This window comes from Antechinus flavipes, chromosome 3 (assembly GCF_016432865.1).
Source record: "Antechinus flavipes isolate AdamAnt ecotype Samford, QLD, Australia chromosome 3, AdamAnt_v2, whole genome shotgun sequence".
Taxonomy (NCBI): Eukaryota; Metazoa; Chordata; class Mammalia; order Dasyuromorphia; family Dasyuridae; genus Antechinus; species Antechinus flavipes.
In genome coordinates this window covers 633,413,210-633,431,042 of record NC_067400.1, presented here as the reverse complement: position 1 = coordinate 633,431,042, position 17,833 = coordinate 633,413,210, and the positions used below count along the sequence as shown (strand labels likewise).

The 17,833-nt window shown below is 45.5% G+C and overlaps 2 protein-coding genes across 4 annotated transcripts in view; both read left to right on the top strand.

The window, feature by feature from the left end:
• Positions 1–460: 460 nt before the first annotated feature.
• Positions 461–17,833, top strand: part of LOC127556866 (zinc finger protein 595-like) — a 116,654-nt gene continuing 99,281 nt past the window's right edge. The window contains exons 1-3 of one of the 3 annotated variants that reach the window (XM_051990349.1): positions 461–891; positions 3,560–3,614; positions 4,023–4,149. In XM_051990349.1, coding sequence (XP_051846309.1) covers positions 3,576–3,614; positions 4,023–4,149 — 166 coding nt within the window. In that variant the 5' untranslated portion in view covers positions 461–891; positions 3,560–3,575. Of the gene's footprint in view, positions 892–2,977; positions 3,389–3,524; positions 3,615–4,022; positions 4,150–17,833 lie in introns of those variants that run through there. The other 2 variants (XM_051990348.1, XM_051990347.1) reach the window with 2 other exon arrangements.
• On the top strand, positions 9,264–12,094 carry LOC127556871 (zinc finger protein OZF-like). Its single transcript, XM_051990354.1, has one exon. It carries the CDS (start codon positions 10,151–10,153, stop codon positions 11,645–11,647), a length of 1,497 nt encoding a protein of 498 aa, XP_051846314.1. The 5' UTR covers positions 9,264–10,150; the 3' UTR covers positions 11,648–12,094.

Sequence of the window (17,833 nt, the reverse complement as noted above, 5' to 3'; positions counted from 1 at the left end):
GGCTTCCGGGATTCTGCTTTGCTCCGGTGCAGCCCTCCCCTCCTTGGGGCTTCCGGGATTCTGCTTTGCTCCGGTGCAGCCCTCCCCGCCTTGGGGCTTCCGGGATTCTGCTTTGCTCGGTGCAGCCCTCCCCTCCTTGGGGTTTCTGGGATTCTGCTTTGCTCCGGTGCAGCCCTCCCCTCCTTGGGGTTTCTGGGATTCTGCTTTGCTCCGGTGCAGCCCTCCCCTCCTTGGGGTTTCTGGGATTCTGCTTTGCTCCGGTGCAGCCCTCCCCTCCTTGGGGTTTCTGGGATTCTGCTTTGCTCCGGTGCAGCCCTCCCCCCCTTGGGGTTTCTGGGATTCTGCTTTGCTCCGGGAGAGCGGAGCCTCCTTTGAAGTGGAGATGTGAAAAGCAGGCAAGGCCTCTGGGAAGCCGGCTGGTGGGTTACCATGGGATAGTCCTTTTAGAGCTCTTTAATCCCTGGAGCAGGGGGAAATCAAGGGCATGATTCCCCTAGGATGAGGAGGACTGGGGCGGGGTCAGGGCCTCTGGGGTTGCTGAGGGACTGGGAATCTCGGGTGTGTAAGGGAACATCCACGGAGCGCTCTGGGCCCTGATCTCAATTCCTGGAGATGAGGAGAATGACAGCTGCCGGTTGCTGGCTATTTATGACCTGGATGTGAATGGCATTTATTAGGCTCGGCCCTGGGAATGGATGGACAATTTGGCCTCTCCCGTTCTCCAGGAACCCCCACAGAAATGGGGGAGACGGCTCCTATGGGAGCCTTCGGCTGAGGGCAAACGGCGAGGCCCCGGGGATTGGGCCATAGATTAGGCAGAGTGAACCCAGACGCTGCGAGAAAGGGGAGGAAAGTCTGCAAGCGCCATCAGGGAGCCGGGAGAAGATGCCTGTGAGTTTGGGGGGAGAAGGGGAGGGGGAGACTTGGCCAGCCTGGAGAAGGTGGCGGGGCCGGCCAGAAGCCAGGAGCTTCGGAGCATCCTTCCGAGGTCCCCGCGCCATCCCAGCTCCCCTTGCGCAAGGCGGGGCTCGCGCCCGGGACTGCAGCTACCTCCCCGAGGGAGCTGTGGGCCGGGAGCTGCCCCGGGATCCCCGGCAGGGGGAAAGAAGCCGCAGTCGGAGCCACTTCCTTGTACCTAAGGCGGCCCTTTCTAATGCAACGGCAGGGATGGAGGAGCGGTCCGCGTCTCTCGCAGCCCCTGCCTGGGCCAAGTGAGGAAGCGGAAGGCGGCGGAGGAGAGCGCATTCGCCCACGGCCACGCGCTTGCCTTTCACTCGGGCTCCGCCCGCCGGGCTCTCCCCTGCGGCTGAGCGCCGGCCCTTGTCACGGCCCCGGCTCTGGGGATTTGGGGAGGGGTGTGTGTGTGTGCCTGACCATTAAGCTCCTGCCCTTGAGAGCTTCCCACGGGACGGGGCAGGGAAGGGAGGGATTGGGACTGGCCTGGATGTGGCGGTGAGCTGTCCCAGGGTGGGCCTGGCTCTGCCCCCGACTATTTATGGGGCTTTCTGGGGCTTTGCCTTTGTCACAGACCCCGAGTTCCAGACAAGCGTTACACACGTGGCAATCCCACGGGAGAGGGGATGGAGAAGCCTTCGGGCTCCCTCCCGCCCCCACGCTCTGGGTTCTCGCTTCCTCCCCTCCGGGCTCCAGATTCAGGCCCTCCCACTGATCTCGCCCTGTATCCCGGCTCCTCCTGCCTCGGCTCGGATCTCGTCAGCCCGGGAGCTGTCTCCTCCCTTTCCCTGCAGCTTCTCCCACCCCTTCTCCATCCAATCCAGTTAAAAACCATTTCAGCCTAATAGGGGTAAGATCTGATGCCAGGCTTGGGCACATGAGACGAAGCCAAGCAGTCCTGGCCTCCAAACGGAGAGTTCTAAGCGAAGGGCTATGGGCGCCCACACCCCTCCCCTCAGCCGCAAACACAAGGTGGTTTCCAGGAGATCCCGAGCCCAGAAGCCCTTTAGGGAAGGCCATCCGGAGCCTAGAAGGGAGGTGGAGGATTCTGAGAGGTGCAGCTGCGGGGGGCGGGGCCCCAGGCCATGCAAAGCTGAGCTGTACACAAGGTGTCCTGCGTCTTCTTAATGTGGCAGCAAATGTGGCAGCGGAGGAGAGAGGGGCAAGAAAAAGGGCCTGGGGCAGGACCAGTTAGGGGCCAGTACAATACTCCAGGCGAGGGATGAGCGAGACTTGGAGCAGGTCGGGGAAGTGGGGGTGTGGGGGAAGGGGAGGAAGGGGAGCCCACCCATGTTGTGGAGGGACAGTATTGTCTTCCCCTATTAGAATGTAAGCCAGTGGTTCTCAAACTTTTGTTTTCAGTATCTTTATCCTATTAAAAATTATGGAGGATCTCTCAATTTTGATTTATCTGGGTTCTATTTATAGACATTTACCATATTGGATATAAAAATTATTTTGGAATTTGTAGACCCTCTAAAAGGGTTTCAGAGAAACCCAGGATTCTCTAGACTATACTTTGAGAACCACTGAAAACACTTAGAATGCTCTGGCGGGCTGGCTATCTTTTATCTATCTGTCTATGTGTCTGGGCATCCATCAATTCATCCTTCTCTATGGCTGGCTATATCCCTCTCTTATCCATCTGTATGGCTATCCAGCCATCTATATATTTATTGTATGTCCTTCCATGAGTCTCATCTTTATGGCTTTCTATTCTCTCTCTCTCTCTCTCTCTCTCTCTCTCTCTGTTTCTCTCTCTGTTTCTCTCTCTGTCTCTGTCTGTGTCTCTCTCTGTCTGTCTCTGTCTCTCTGTGTCTCTGTGTGTGTGTCTCTCTCTCCCCCCCCGTCTCTCTGTCTCTGTCTCTGTCTCTCCCCCTGTCTCTCTGTCTCTGTCTCTCCCCCTGTCTCTCTATCTCTGTCTCTCCCCCCCCACTCTCTCTCTGTCTCTCTCTGTCTCTCTCTCCCTGTCTCTCTCTGTCTCTCCCTGTCTCTCTCTGTCTCTCTCTCTCCCCCTGTCTCTTTGTCTCTCTCTGTCTCTTTCTCTCTCTCTCTCTCCCCTATCCTTCTATATGACTATGTGCCCATCCATCCATCCATCTGTTTAATCTATTTATCATCTATCCATCTATTTACCCTTCTCTATGGCTTCGTGTCCATTCATCCACATCCATCCATCTCTTTCCCCCTCCCGCTCTTTGTCTCTGTTTCTCCTTCTGTCTGTCTTTCTCTCTGTCTCTCCCTTCTGTCTGTCTCTCTTTGTCTCTGCCTTTCATTAACCCCGGAGTTCAAGAAGAATGACCCTTGAGACAAAGTAATTTAACGATTAAGAAGTCCCCAGGAACCTTGACAAGTGAATCATCTGCACGTACACCCTCTTTCCAGAGCTCTCTGCCCGTGGGTGACACCGAGGCTACCTCCAGTCTCTGTGAAGGTCTGTCTCGGGGAAGGGACATCTGAGAGGGAAGGGGAGCTCTCCAGCCGTCCAGGGGAGGCCACCGAAAGGCCACGGGTGGGAAACCAAAAAGACCGACCAGGTCTCTCTCTTGCATCCCCCCTCTTGTCCTCAGATATGTGCTCTCTGACCCTTGCCCTTCGTCCCAAGGTGAGCCTGGAGGAGAATGGACTGGCCCCAGAGGGCCCTGGTGGCCCAAGGTGAGGTGAGTCAGCCCTTCTCAGTCGATGAACAAGTTTCTTTCCTGATTATTTGGGTTGGCATTCAAAGCGTGATCCTTGCCCGAGAGCCTGGCTCTGAGGCCGTCCTCCTTGTCTCCAGCATGGAGAAAAAATCAGCAGATTCCCCCCACTCTCCCTCTGGAGCCCAAGGTCTACTGCAAAGAAAGTTTCCCTGAGAGCAGTTCTGGGCCTGGAGCTCAGTCTCCCCTTGCCCCAGTACCTGGGACCTCTCCCCCCAATCTGCCCTTGGTTACACTTTCTCCTCCCCCGGAAAATCTCCAGACCCACTTCCTGTTCACCTGCCCCACCCTTGGGCCCTCCTCCGCCTTCCTCTTCCCAAAGCCTCTGCCAAGGGAGGTCCCTGGCCAGCACGAACGTGCTCTGTGTTGTAGGAAGCGGTGACCTTCGGGGACGTGACTGTGGACTTTTCTGAGGCGGAGTGGGGGCTCCTGAGCCCCGCTCAGAGGGGACTCTACAGGGAGGTGATGCTGGAGAACTACAGGAACCTGGTGTCCCTGGGTAAGGTCGTCTCGTCTGGGCCCAGGCTCTGATCCCCAGGCCCCGAGTACCCGAGTAGTCCTGACTTTGGGAGCCGCGCAGCCCCAGCTGAAGTGGTTCAGAACTGGGGGGCCCCGACATAAGCTGTGTCCATCCTTTCCTGCTTAAGATCACTAGAGAACTCTCCAAGCTGGGGAACTACTGCCAGGAAAGGGGAAAGGGAACGGAACCTGGATTATTGTGTGACAAGCAGCAGAACTGTGGACGTTAGGGCTGAGCCACGGCAAACCCTTTACAGGCGAGGAAACTGAGGCTTGGAGGCCAGTGATGGTCCTCAAGTCCACGTAGAGTGGCAGAAACACGACTAGAAATGGGCACTCTCAAGTGACCCAGGCTTCTCTCCTTCTACCTGTGGGGTCAGAGTCCCACCAGTTTGGTTCTCTTGGGTCCCAGCCTGACATTCCTTCTAGTAGGGCCAGTTCATCTGGCTTATAGGGAGACTGAGGCCCAGGGAGGTTATACATTCCCTGGTACCAAAGATCCCTAAGCTGCAGAATGAGTTTTAAGGGATGCTCTAGAGGTGCTTGGGGCTGCAGAGAAAGGGTGGGACCCCTCAGCTCCTGAGATCCTGGGCTTCCCCCCCCCGCTCCCCGCCTCTGCTGCTGTGTTTTCCACGGCTATCCCCACTTTCTCCGGAAGTCCCTCCTGATCTTCCCCTGCCTTCAGCACGTCCTGAGCTGCCTCATTTCTGCAGACTCCTCCCCTTTCTATGATCCTGGAGCCCTTACAGCTCCTCCAGGTCAAGCCAATCACTTGTCAGAGGAAGGAAGAAGGCAGGGTCCCTGCCCAGGATCCCACAGCGAAAGGAGTAAGTTTCCAAGGCAAGATTCAAACTCAGGGCTTTGGGACTCCCAACTCCCAACCGACTCATTTTCCATTCGCTCTCTGGGTCAGGGAAGCAGAAGCTGGGATGGCAGATCCACTTTAGGGGGCCTGTGACCCGAGTGGGGAAATTCAAGACCTTTATTTTCACTCACCTCTAATGGAAACTTAACATTTCCTTCACCTCAGTGCCTTCCAGCCCTGTTCTGAAAAGGAGTCCCTGGCTTCTCCAGCCTGCCTGGCCCCCAAGGGAAGCCAAGGGACGCAAAGCTTCCTCTTTGAAGTTCAAATGTGCCATCTTGAAAATGAAGGGCTCAGCTCTCAAGTTCTTCCAGCTCTGCTGCTCTAAGGTGTAGATGAGTCACAGAATGTGAGATTTAGAGTCTGAAGGAGCCCCCCAGCTCCCAGTTCCCATGCCCCATAGCCGGTGAATTATGGGGACCTTCAGCGAGGGGCCACTCTACCACCTCCATTTTCTGAAGCTTTCAGGGCACATCATTGGTAACAATAAATGTTCTCTCCATATTTATCTTTTTCACTACATATATTTTTGTTTGTTCTTCCTCTCTTTTGAAAACAAAACTATTTAATGGTTTGTCTGGCTTTGAGTCTTTTTTTTTTTTTTTGGCTGAGGCAATTAGGGTTAAATGACTTGGCCAGGGTCACACAGCTAGAAAGTGTTAAGTGTCTGAGACCAGATTTGAATTCAGGTTCACCTGACTTCAGGGCTGGTGCTCTAGCCACTTTGTCACCTAGCTGCCCCCTGGCTTTGAGTCTTTAAAAAAAAAAAAAATTAGGTAGATGGCACAGGGGCTAGAGCCCAAAGCTTTGTTAGGAAAATGTGACTTCATATCCAGCCTTAGACACTTACTAGCTGCATGACTCTGGGCAAGTCACCCTATCCTGTTTGCCTCAGTTTCCTTACCTGTAAAATGAGCTGAAGAATGAAATAGCAAACTATAAATCTGCCCTGAAAATCCCAAAAGGGTCATGGAGAAGGAGACACGACTTAAACAAATGAACTGATATTCACCATCTCAATTGTCTTTTAAATTTTTAATTATTTTTGTTGTCTTTAATTCACTAAATTTCTGCATTTGTGTTTGTCTTGAAGTCAATAACTTGTCACTTTTCTAGTTTTTTTCAGTTGCACAGTCAGTTCATTGCTCATTTTTATTAACATAAATTTTCCCTGAAGGATTGCTTTAGCTGTGTTCCACAATTTTTTTCCTTTACCTTATCATAATTAAAATCATTTTTCCCTACAATTTGTGTGAAATCACTCATATTTTACAATTGTGTCATCGAGTCTCCATTTAAATCTTGATCTTTTGTTCATATTTCTATGATCGATTCTAGATTTTCATATTATTATGGCCACTAATATGGTATCACTTCAGTACACAGCAGAACAGAAGCAACACATGCTAAAAGGCAGCCTCAAACCCAGATGGACCTGGCCTGGAATCTCTGGTTCTGACATAGGTCAGCCATGTCTGTCATTTAGAACACATCACTTAACCTCTCAGAGCTCTAGGAAACTCAAAACCAAGAAGGTGCCCATATGCATTGGTGGAAGTTCCGTCTACTAATGAAATCATGGGTCCAGACTCTATTCCTCTTATCTCTAAAGCACATGCTTCATATTTCTGTTTTTCTGCGTGCATTGATGAATTGAATTCTGCATGCAGTGCCATGAAGTCAATTTCTGGAGAGGTGCTAGGCGATGCTGAAAAGGATCTATATTTTGCAAGGTACCCATTCATTAACCACTTAAGATCCATCATTTTAAATTTTTCCATCTTTTAGTACAGAATCTTTACTTCTTTTTTATTTACCTATTACACTTGTCCAAGTCTCAAAAAGATTCCCCACCAATGGTTGTTTATTATCCAGGTCCTCCTGTAGCTCATATAGCTTTTCTCTTGGGTATTTAGATATCATTTACCACATATGTATACTATAGACATCAATTCCTTTTCTCTAGTAATTTTCAACAAAATATTGTTTCCCTTCTTGAATTTTTTCACCATATCCATTTTCATTGTTGCTGTATCTGAGGTCAAAAAAAACAATTTTGCTTTTGGAGAGATTTTGTTGAGGCACAGCAACTGTTATGTGCCCGTAGCAACAGAACCAAAGATAGAAAATCCAGACAATCTAATCTAAGCAAACCCAGGTCACAGTAAATTTATAAATGCATCCTAAGAGACATTCAAAGAATAATTAACCTGTGAAATAGAAATGCTTTACCAAAAAAAGAGAAAGGAGGCATCTTCCCACCTTATCCAGCTCTTAGCCTTATATTCAGATAAATAAAACTATAGACCAATATCATCAGTGAATATTGATGCAAAAAAAAAAAAAGAAATATTAGCAAAACAGTATAGACAAAGAATTATTCACTATAACCAAAAATGTAGGAGTGGTTCAACGTTAGGAAAATTATAAATATTTTAAAAATTATATTAAGGGTGAAGAATAAGCATTTATTAAGTACCAACTATGTACCAGGAACTGTTCTAAGTGTTTGTACAAATGTCATGTCAGTTAATCCTACCCTGGAAGATAGGTGCTTTCGTTGTCCCCATTTTACAGTAGAGGAAATCAAAGTAAACAAGTGATTTGCTTAAGGTTACACAACTAGTAAGTGTCAGAGACTAGATTTGAACTCAGTTCTTCTAGACACTATCCTCTGCACCACCAGTAATAGAATTATTAAAATTCCATGATTGCATAGATTCAGGGAGAAAAATCTTTAAGTATCCCATTCATTTATTATCAAGACACCAGAGAGCATGGGAACAAAAGCATTCTTCTACAATGTAAAGCATCTAACCTGTGTTCCACAAATTTTTTTTTGACTCATCATTATTAAAATCATTTTTCCCTACAATTTGTGTGACTCACTCATATTTTACAATTGTGTCATCGAGTCTCCATTTAAATCTTGGTCTTTTGTTCATATTTCTATGATCGATTCTAGGTTTTCATATTTTTATGGCCACTAATATGGTATCACTTCAGTACACAACAGAACAGAATTAAAGGGGCAGAGTTAACATGTTTCAGGCATGGACCTTCTCAGAGGTAACACTGAGGAGGAAAAAAACAACAGGGTCTTAGATTCTATCATTACCTTTTAATAATGCCTTATAATTTAGAGCACCTAGCAGAAAGGAAATCAATTTGAAGTAAGGGAGAAAAGGGGAAAGAAAAGAAAGATCTCATATTATTTGTTTTTAAATTTTTGTATTGTCAAGTTAACAAACATCAACACGTATGAACATTTCCTATACAAAGAACAAAGGAAAAGAGAGTTGTACATGACAGTGAGGGTCTGTGTACATCTCCATTTTGTGTTATTTAGTGTGAATCTCATGCTCCAGTTTGGTTTGATTTGTGTGTATGTGTTTTTAAAATTAAATACCTATATCACACAGTAATACCAACACTGCCCTGCTTCTCTGTGTCTCCTTCCAAACTTTCTTCCCCTTTCTTTGGTACATTAAAAAAAAATTGTCATTGATGGTCTTTATTTTCTTCTTCTTCTTCTTCTTCTTCTTCTTCTTCTTCTTCTTCTTCTTCTTCTTCTTCTTCTTCTTCTTCTTCTTCTTCTTCTTCTTCTTCTTCTTCTTCTTCTTCTTCTTCTTCTTTTCCTCCTCCTCCTCTTCCTCCTCCTCCTCCTTTTCCTTCTCCTCCTCCTCCTCCTTCTCCTTTTTTTCTTCTTCTTTTAATATAAGTATCCCATTCCCTCAAAAACCATAACACCTCCAACCCTGCTTTGTATCAAGTAAGTATAGTCAAACAAAACTAATTTACGCATTGGTTTGCCCACAAAACTCATGTTTCATTCTACACTTACGTCTCTGCAACAGGTGGGGAACATTTTTCCCATCTTCAATCTTCTGGAGGCACAACTGATCATTCCTTCATTATTTGACTCTAGAAGTTTTCTCAGTGTTATCACAGGAGTAAAGCAGATGACTATTTGATGATAGTTCTAGAAAGGCTAGTTGTAGGAATATGACAGGAAAAGGAAATTAAGCATAGAAGCCTAGGCAAAGAGGGAAAATCATTTGCATTAGCCAATCACATAACTGTTTACATAGAAAACTTCAGAGATTCAACAAAACAGCATAGTGTCAGTAAAAAAGGAAACAAAAATAAACCAATAGAGAATACTAATCCAAGAAGAAGAATTTAAATCAAAATAATTTCAACATACTGAAAATGTTTAGGTGTTAGCCCACCAAAACACCTTAAGAACTTAAAGTACATCAGTGTAATAGTAATAGCTTTATAGAGAATCTACCACCTCAAAGAAGAGGTGTTCTGCTTTTAGACAGCTCTAGTTTTTAGGAAGATTTTTCTTACATCAGCTCTAAATTAAGCTCTTTGAAATTTCCATCCATCAGTCCTAGTTCTGGGCCAAAAAAAATCCATGAGACCTCCAATAGCTGGAAGTATGGAGATCAGAGACAAAGCACTGGACCTGGAGGCCCCAAGATTTGGGTTCCAAACTAGTCTTAGATATTTATCAGCTGTACGGTTCTTGACAAACTGTTCCATCTCTCTGGGCCTCAGTTTCCTCATCTGAAAAAATGAGAGAGTTAGACCCAATAATTCTAAAGTCCCTTCCAGCTCTGAATTTATAATTCTATGATCGCCTATTCTCCAATCTAAATGGCCCCAGTTCCTTAAATTAATCTTTGTATGATCTAAACCACAGATCTTCTACTGCCTTAGAGGCTCTCCAACTTTTCAGTATCCTTTATAACACTTGATAATGAGAACTGAAGACAATAATCCAGATGTGGTCTGAGCAGGATGGAGGACAACAGTACAATGGCCCAGAGTCTCAGTGCACCCAAAGGTGTCTTAGCAGTTTTGATGACCAGCTCAGTAGTGAGATTTAAGATTATGGCAGGGGTTGGACTAGCCCTCTGAGGTTTCTTACAACTTAGAAGCAAATACTCTTCATTATCTGTTCCTTTCAGCCTGGGACACAAGATCAGAGAACCAGAATTTAGTGAGAAAGCACAGAGGCTCACTGGGCATATTCACAGGAAGAGAGAATATTCTCCAAAATGACCCATTGGAGGAAGGTCCTGTTAAGGAGTTCAGGCTGTGGAAGCAAATGACAAATCTTACAGTGGAGGCTCCAGAGAAAGTCCTTTCCCAAGAAGGATACCTCAGTGAATGGACTCTCTTTCCCAAGGAAACATCCAGTGGTCAGAGGGACTATGAATGTACTGACTTTGAGAGAAAATCTGGGCACTCAAGATCATGCTTTCATAACAGATTGAAGAATCGCTCTCATTACCAGCCAATCTTTATTCCATATCAGAGGAATAAGAGATCCTCTGACTGTGAGGACTGCAGAAGGGTTGTGAGCCAGAACATACATCCTGTCCAACATCAGAGGATTCATACTGTAAAGAAACCATTTGAATGTAAAGAATGTGGAAAGTCTTTTAGTTGGAGTTCAGGACTTACTGAACACCAGAGAATTCACACTGGAGAGAAACCGTACAAATGTAAAAAATGTGAGAAGGCCTTCAGCCAAAGCTCAACACTTACTCGCCATGAGAGAATTCACACTAAAGAGAAACCATATAAATGTAAGGAATGTGGGAAGGCCTTTAATAGAAGCTCAATCCTTACTCAGCACAAGAGAGTGCACACTGAAGAGAAACCGTATAAATGTAAAGACTGTGGAAAATATTTCCGCCAGACTTCAGCTCTTATTACACACAAAAGAATTCACAGTGGAGAAAAACCCTATGAGTGTAAGGAATGTGGTAAAGCCTTTAGGCAAAGCTCAGCACTTAGTAAACACCACAAAGTTCACACTGAAGAGAAATTTTATAAATGTAAGGAGTGTGGGAAGGCCTTCCGGCAGAGTTTAACCCTTATTCAACATAAGAGGGGTCACACTGAAAAGAAATTCTATAAATGTAAAGAATGTGGGAAAACCTTTAGTCAGAACTCTGTCCTGAGACAGCACCAGAGAGTTCACACTGCAGAAAAACCATTTAAATGTAAAGAATGTGGAAAGGCCTTTACCTACTCTTCATCCCTTATTAAACATAAGAGAATTCACAGTGGAGAAAAACCCTACAAATGTGATGAATGTGGCTCAGCCTTCAGGCATAAGTCATATCTTACGGAACACCTGAGGATACACACCGAAGAGAAACATTATAAATGTAAGGAATGTGGGAAGGCTTTTACTCGAAGCTCCCACCTTATTCAACATCATAAAATTCACACTGGAGAGAAACCCTATAAATGCAAGGAATGTGGGAAGGCCTTCAGCCAGATCTCCGCCCTCATTATGCACGAAAGAATTCACAGTGGAGAGAAACCTTATAAATGTGAGGAATGTGGAAAATCTTTCAGCCAGCGCTCAAATCTTGCTCAGCATCGGAAAATCCACACGGGCGAGAGACCTTATAAATGTAAAGAATGTGGGAAGGCCTTCAGCCAGAGCTCAGCCCTTACTACACATGAAAGAATTCACAGTGGAGAAAAACCTTATGAATGTGGGAAATGTGGAAAATCATTCAGTCAGCGCTCAAACCTCACTCAACATCAGAGAATCCACACTGGAGAGAAACATGAATGCCCCTGATGTTCAGTCTGGAGAGTCTGAGTTCAGTCTGAGGAGTCATGTTGGAGAAATGCAGCAATGTAATGACCATGGGACAGCTTTTACTTTGGAAATGTCTTATTGAAAACTGCAAGCACCACTCTGGACAGAAACCCGAAGAACACAAGCAATGTAGAAAAGTGGTCTCTCCCACTTCATTATAAGTAAACTTATTCTGGAGGAAATCCTACAAAAGTGAAGATTATAGGAAAGGGATGAATCCATCACCACAGAACAAGAAATAGGAAAATTCACAAACCCCAATGAATACAGGCATGAGGTTTGGGCAAAGAATAGGATTTATTTACACCAAGAAGCCAGCTTGCTAGGAAGACAGACTTCTTGGTGGGCAAGGTCCTGTTAGGAATATAATAAAGGGAAGAAAATATTTTTAGCAGTGGGCAAGATCCTGTTAGGACTTCTGCAAAGATTCTGGATTCAGTCGTCTTTTATTTAGCCTTCTGAAGCTTGGGGCCAAGATTTCCAATTGAAAAGAGATTACTTATGTTCAGAGTTGCCCTGGTGGACAGAAGGGTATGCCCCTTGTAGAGATCAGGGAGGGTTTGAGAACTAAAATCACCCTTCCTACCACAGATTAAAGGGGACACATTTCAGGGCCCCCCCTGTAGTGTTCTCTTCTTTTCTAGAATATGATCATTCTCTGGGAGCAGATTTATTGGGTTGGGGGGGGAGAAAGGGGGGTGGTTCTGGAGGCAGCCTTAGTTTCAGTTTAAATCAATAATCACCTCAAATGCAGCCAGCTGATAAAAGTTCAGCTCCTTTATTGTCTCTTCCAAAATAGCCCGGTTAGTTTTCTTAGAAGCCTATCTCCCTCTTTGGTTCCAAGAGCTCTTGCAGCTTGTCCTTTGCCTCTGCCAGCTTCAACCTCCAGGTCTCTCTGAATCTTGGTTCTGAATCTCCTCACCTGATTGAATTCTGGCTCTGTCAGTCTTCAGACCTGACTTACTCCTCTGACTGACTCCTGACTGAGGTTCTAAGAGCTTCTTATATATGATCTCTTAAAGGTGTGAAGGCAAAGGTTGACTCCTCCTCTGAGAGAGTGGGATTGTGGGAGATGTAACTTTCTGAATCTCCTGGACTTGTGAACTCTAATGTGTGAGCTAATGTGAGCTATGTGTCTAAAAAGTGCAACTTAAGCATTGTTTCTATCAATTCCAGTGAGTTAACACTTTGTAAGGATTCTAACACCCCCCAAAGGTTAAAGGGGACACAATTTACATCATCATGATTCTTATTTTTTTCTTCTTGATCTGTTTTCCAGGTTAGTTGCCCTTGCCATGTTTTCCTCCATTTTTCAGTCTTTTGACTTTACTTCAATAGTTGCTGTGGTTTCATGGAGTCATTGGTTTCTATTTCCTACATCATAACTTGGGGAATTTGTTGCTTGGGTAAGATTTTGTAACTCTTTCTCCAAGCTGCCAATTCCCCTTCCAATTTTTTCTTCCCTAATTCTCTCATTTCTCCCCTAATTTCTTCCTTAAGCACTTGTTAAGGACCATGCCTCGGTGAAGGTGATGGAGGGAACCCTGAAACTGTGTCTCTGGCTTTGGGGGGAACACTTGAGAAGTTCTTCTGAAAATTGATTTGACCACTCCCAGTAAGCTGTCCCATTCTACTGGAAATCTAGGTTTAGGGGCAGTAATCTCATTCAATTGAAACTTAAATTCAATTCGAAGATTTCAGTTTGATTCAAACTCAAACTGCACTCAGCCCCTAGCCAAGTTTCCAATTCCTTATAAAAGGGGGTAACTTGGGGCACGGCCAAAAGCAGGAACATGCCATGCCAAGGAACCTCTCTCTCTCCTTGGCATAGCTGCTTCAAGGACCCTCTGCCCCCTGAGAAGACATTCTCTTTTCAGCTCAATAGAGTTGGGTAGAAATTTCGATCTCTAGCTCGGGATAAATTGGATTGGTCCTGGACTCAATTAGTCCCACCAAGATAACAGAATGAAACCACTTTTTCTTAATTCCCTGTGGTGGGTCCTTTGCAGGGGAGAGCATCTCAAGGGCTCAAGGAGAACTTCTCCCCAAAGTCAGAGAGACAGAAAGTTTCAGGGTTCCCCCCATCAAAGGGACAGGTCAATTCTCCATGAGCCTCCACAGCTGTGAATTATAACATCTGAAGGAGTTGCAAAGCAGCCTTTGCTTATGGACTGGGAATGAAATAAATTGGAGGAAGAGGGAAGAGGAGAAAGGTCAGAGAACGCAACTGCCTCTCAGTCTCCTTGTATCATCATCATCAATCTCTCACATGAAGAGATCCTTCGGACAGGTCTGAGTTAGACCTTCAGCAGCACTGCTAGGTGGCTGCCGTGTAATTACAACAAGCACTCTTCCTTCATTTACAAAACAACTCCTCCCCCAATCTCTCCCACCAAAATTCATTTTCTAACTCTTCCCCAACTCTTGCTTCATCTTTCCCAGAAATTCTAGTTGAATTTTTGCCAAGCTGGGTTTTGCTCAGAGGTTTTGCTTGTGGATGTCTTGGAGTCATTGTTTTCTTTATCATCTGTGCCCTGAGGGTTCATGCCATCTTAATAGCTGATTGTGATGGGCTTCTTTTTTTGCTGTTTGCCCATTGTTCCCAACCTACTTCCTGACTTCAGACTTGATGATAGGGCTGGGCCCTGACATACTTCTGGAGGGAAGGTCTGAGATGGTTCTGCTGGTGCTTTCTTGGAAGATTAACTGTTGTGTTATTCCAGGATCTCAGGGAAAGGCTAGGAACCAGTGAGTTTCCAATGCTCCCAAAGGGGTCTGACCCCGAACGAAGTCTGATTGCTCTCTCTGGCCTTAGTGCAGCCATTTCCTGAGTTTGGGCTTTGGTCAGAATAACAACAGAAGGCTGTTGGACTCACCCTAACAGACTGGAAGTCCTGTTGGTTCAGTGACTAACTTTCAGGCTTGCCTTTAGAGGCAAACTGCTGATGCTGTGTGCTTCTAAACTCCCTTCTTTCTCCAAACACCCCAAGGCCAGGGGACCTCATGCCCAGCCCTGTCTCCCTTGGCTCTGGATCAGTGACATAGAACTAACTGAGTAGTGGATGATAAAGCTGCTCATGAGCACCTGCTCCTGTCACAGTGCCCAGGGCTGAGGGTACCCTGACTCCAACTTCAGATATCCCCTTGCCTTGGGGTCCAGCCTCTCCCCATGCTCTTATCTGGTGTCTGCAGACAAAGGACTTACGGTGACTGTTTCTAGATTTCCCCATCAGGACTTAGGCTGGTGCATTTTCTGGGGCTGTTTAGAGTTTTATGGAGAGGAACTCAGCTATCCTGGCTCCTATCACTCCTCCATCTTGGCTGCCCTGCCCTTCATGTAATTCTGGTAGCCAGAACAGGCATGTGTGGGGCCTTCTGCCCAAAACCCTTCTCGGGACGCAGCTGGAACCCGGTGGTCAGTTTGGGGCTGCATTTCAGGAAGGACAGTCCTTAGCAGCAACAATGGTGTTAGCAAGGCTCATGGATCTGAGCTCTTTACTAAGGTCGACCCTCTCCATCTCATTTCTGATATGTTCTAGCTAGAAGCCTTGGGTCTCCTCGAAGAAGGGTCAGCAGGCGTGTGGTGAGGGGACGTGTCACCAGTCAGGGAGGGCTTCTTGGAAGAGATTCCAAATGGACAGAAGGGAGAGGGAGGGCATCCAGGAAGGGAAGCCTGGCAGAATCCAGGATCAGAGCCCCTCCCATCCATTATGGCCATGCCCACCTGATCTGGCATCGCTGGGAACGGAGGCTTCCTTCTCGCCTTCACTTTTGCTTGCTTCCCTGGCACATTGGACTCATTTCCCAGACACCTCTGTGGCCACCACACAAAGCTGGTGAGGAGAATTCTGTGTCCGCATGAGGGATTTCATCGTTGTGTATGTGGCTGTGATTTAAAAGGTCGTGATTCGAGGCTCTTTCCAACGATTCAGGCCAGTTCAAACAGACCTGAAAGGAAGAGCCAACTACACCCAGAGAGAGGCCTGTGGGAACTGAGCGTGGATCACAACACAACATTTTCACTCTTTTTATTGTGGTTTGCTTGAATTTTATTTTCTTTCTCACTTTTGTAACTTTTTGATCTTATTTTTCTTATAATTGTATAAATGTGTGTGCATATGTTGGATTTAATATATATTTCTATCATGTTTAACATATATTGGGTTATTTGCTATCTAGGGGAGGGAATGAGGAGAAGGGGGTAGAAAATGGGAACACAAACTTTTTCAAGGATCAATATTGAAAAATTATCCTTGCATGTTTTGAAAATAAAAATAATTTTTTAAAAGGGTCATGATTGTGTGGATACCACAGTTATACGTGGGGTTGTCATCCATTTGTGTGTGGTGGGGGGTGCACGACAGACAGGTGTGTTTTGCTGTTGTATCCGTGAATCCGGGCTCACGGGTGGTGAGTCTTCCGTCTGGGAGTGGAGAACAGATCCTCCCAGAACTTCTAAAGTCGGTGCTCCGCAACAGAGCATGCACTTAACAAGTGCTTGTTAACTTGCCATGACTCTTCCCGTCTGTGTTACCTTTAGAATGGGCAGCTAGGTGGTGCAGGGGATAGAATGCTGGCTCTGAAATCATCTTCCTCAGTTCAAATCCGGCCTTAGACACTTACTAGCTGTGTGACCCAGGGCAAGTTTCAAAGAAACTTGTAAAACTTGTAAAATGAGTTGGAGAAGGAGATGACAGAGCACTCCAGCGTCTTTGCCAAGAAAACCCCAAATGGGTCCCCACTGAAATGAATGATGACCATATTACTTGTTGTGGTCTCCCACTGATCTTCATGGACACACTATTCCGGGGTCTCCCCTGATTTTCACTGGTTCCTAGATTTCCTTATATGAACACACCATGCTTAATATACATCCCTCTTGTCTCTCTTTTTTTTTAATGGCCATGTTTTAATAATAAAATATTTCTCTCCCAGTCTTGATGAGATGACTTCTAATTCTCCTAGCTGCATTGGGGGTCATGCTGGTTATGACTTCTGAGCTCAGGAGTTTTAATTCCTGATTTCTGCCTTGTATTTGTAGATATCTTATAGCTGTCGTCCAGGAGAGCTGACTTGGTAACCTACATTGTAGAAGGCCAGGAGGTAAGACTCCATTCCAGGTTTTGAGTCTTACAGTAACTTGGCTCACCAAAACTCCCTTATTGAAATAGCAGAGACTGCTTGTCAATATAATAAATTAATAATCTAGGGACTGAAGCAAAATGCAAACACTTCTCTTTGTTAAAGTTAAACCTCTGAATTTAGGACAGGAAAGAATGTCCACAAGGAGACTAAAGATATTTGGGAGAAAGATACCCGAGATAATTTTATAATGAACTTTACTCTGCTGCGTATCTCAACTATTCACATCTCTACGTACAGAAGATGCAGGGTTTAATCATTTACATCATAGCAGAATTTTGTTAGGCTATAGGGATTTTTAAAGAGTGTACTTTGTATCAAACTTATGAGCAATTGAGGTATATATATATATATATATATATATATATATATATATATATATATATATATATATATTTGTGTCTCTGATCCATAAACTTCCAAGAGTCCATAATCAGGACTTTTCCTCCTGGCCCGGATATGTCACATCCTTCATCACTACAGGAGCTGGACCCAACACTACATGGCAATTTTCTTCCATCCTCTCCCTTCTTGCTCATTCCTTGGTAGGTGTACTCCATTTACCCTCAGAATTCTACATCCAGTCAATGAGATCTAAATTGATAAGGAGGGGTAACAAGAAGTGGGGGAGCCTAGCAATAGAGAGTGACTTATGTTAACGCAGTTGTGGACTTTGAGATGCCTATGGGACAACAAACAACAGCAGATGCTGTCTAGGGTACTAGTCCAGGTGTCCCCATCAAGGGCAAATGTGGTAAACAGTAGTCATTCCAAAGCTCATTAGTCATTATGTGTGTGAGAGAGAGACAGACAGACAGAGACTGAGACAGAGAGAGAAGGACACATAGAGGAGAGAGGGAGAGAGAGCGAATGAGAGAGAAAGAAGAGAGATAGAGAAAGAGACAGAGACAGAACACACACACATACATACAAACTTCTAACAGAGAAATCACAAAGTGATCACTTCACTGAAGCCAGTAGAAAATAAGCTTATAACATTTTGAAAAATTATTGAGCACTGGA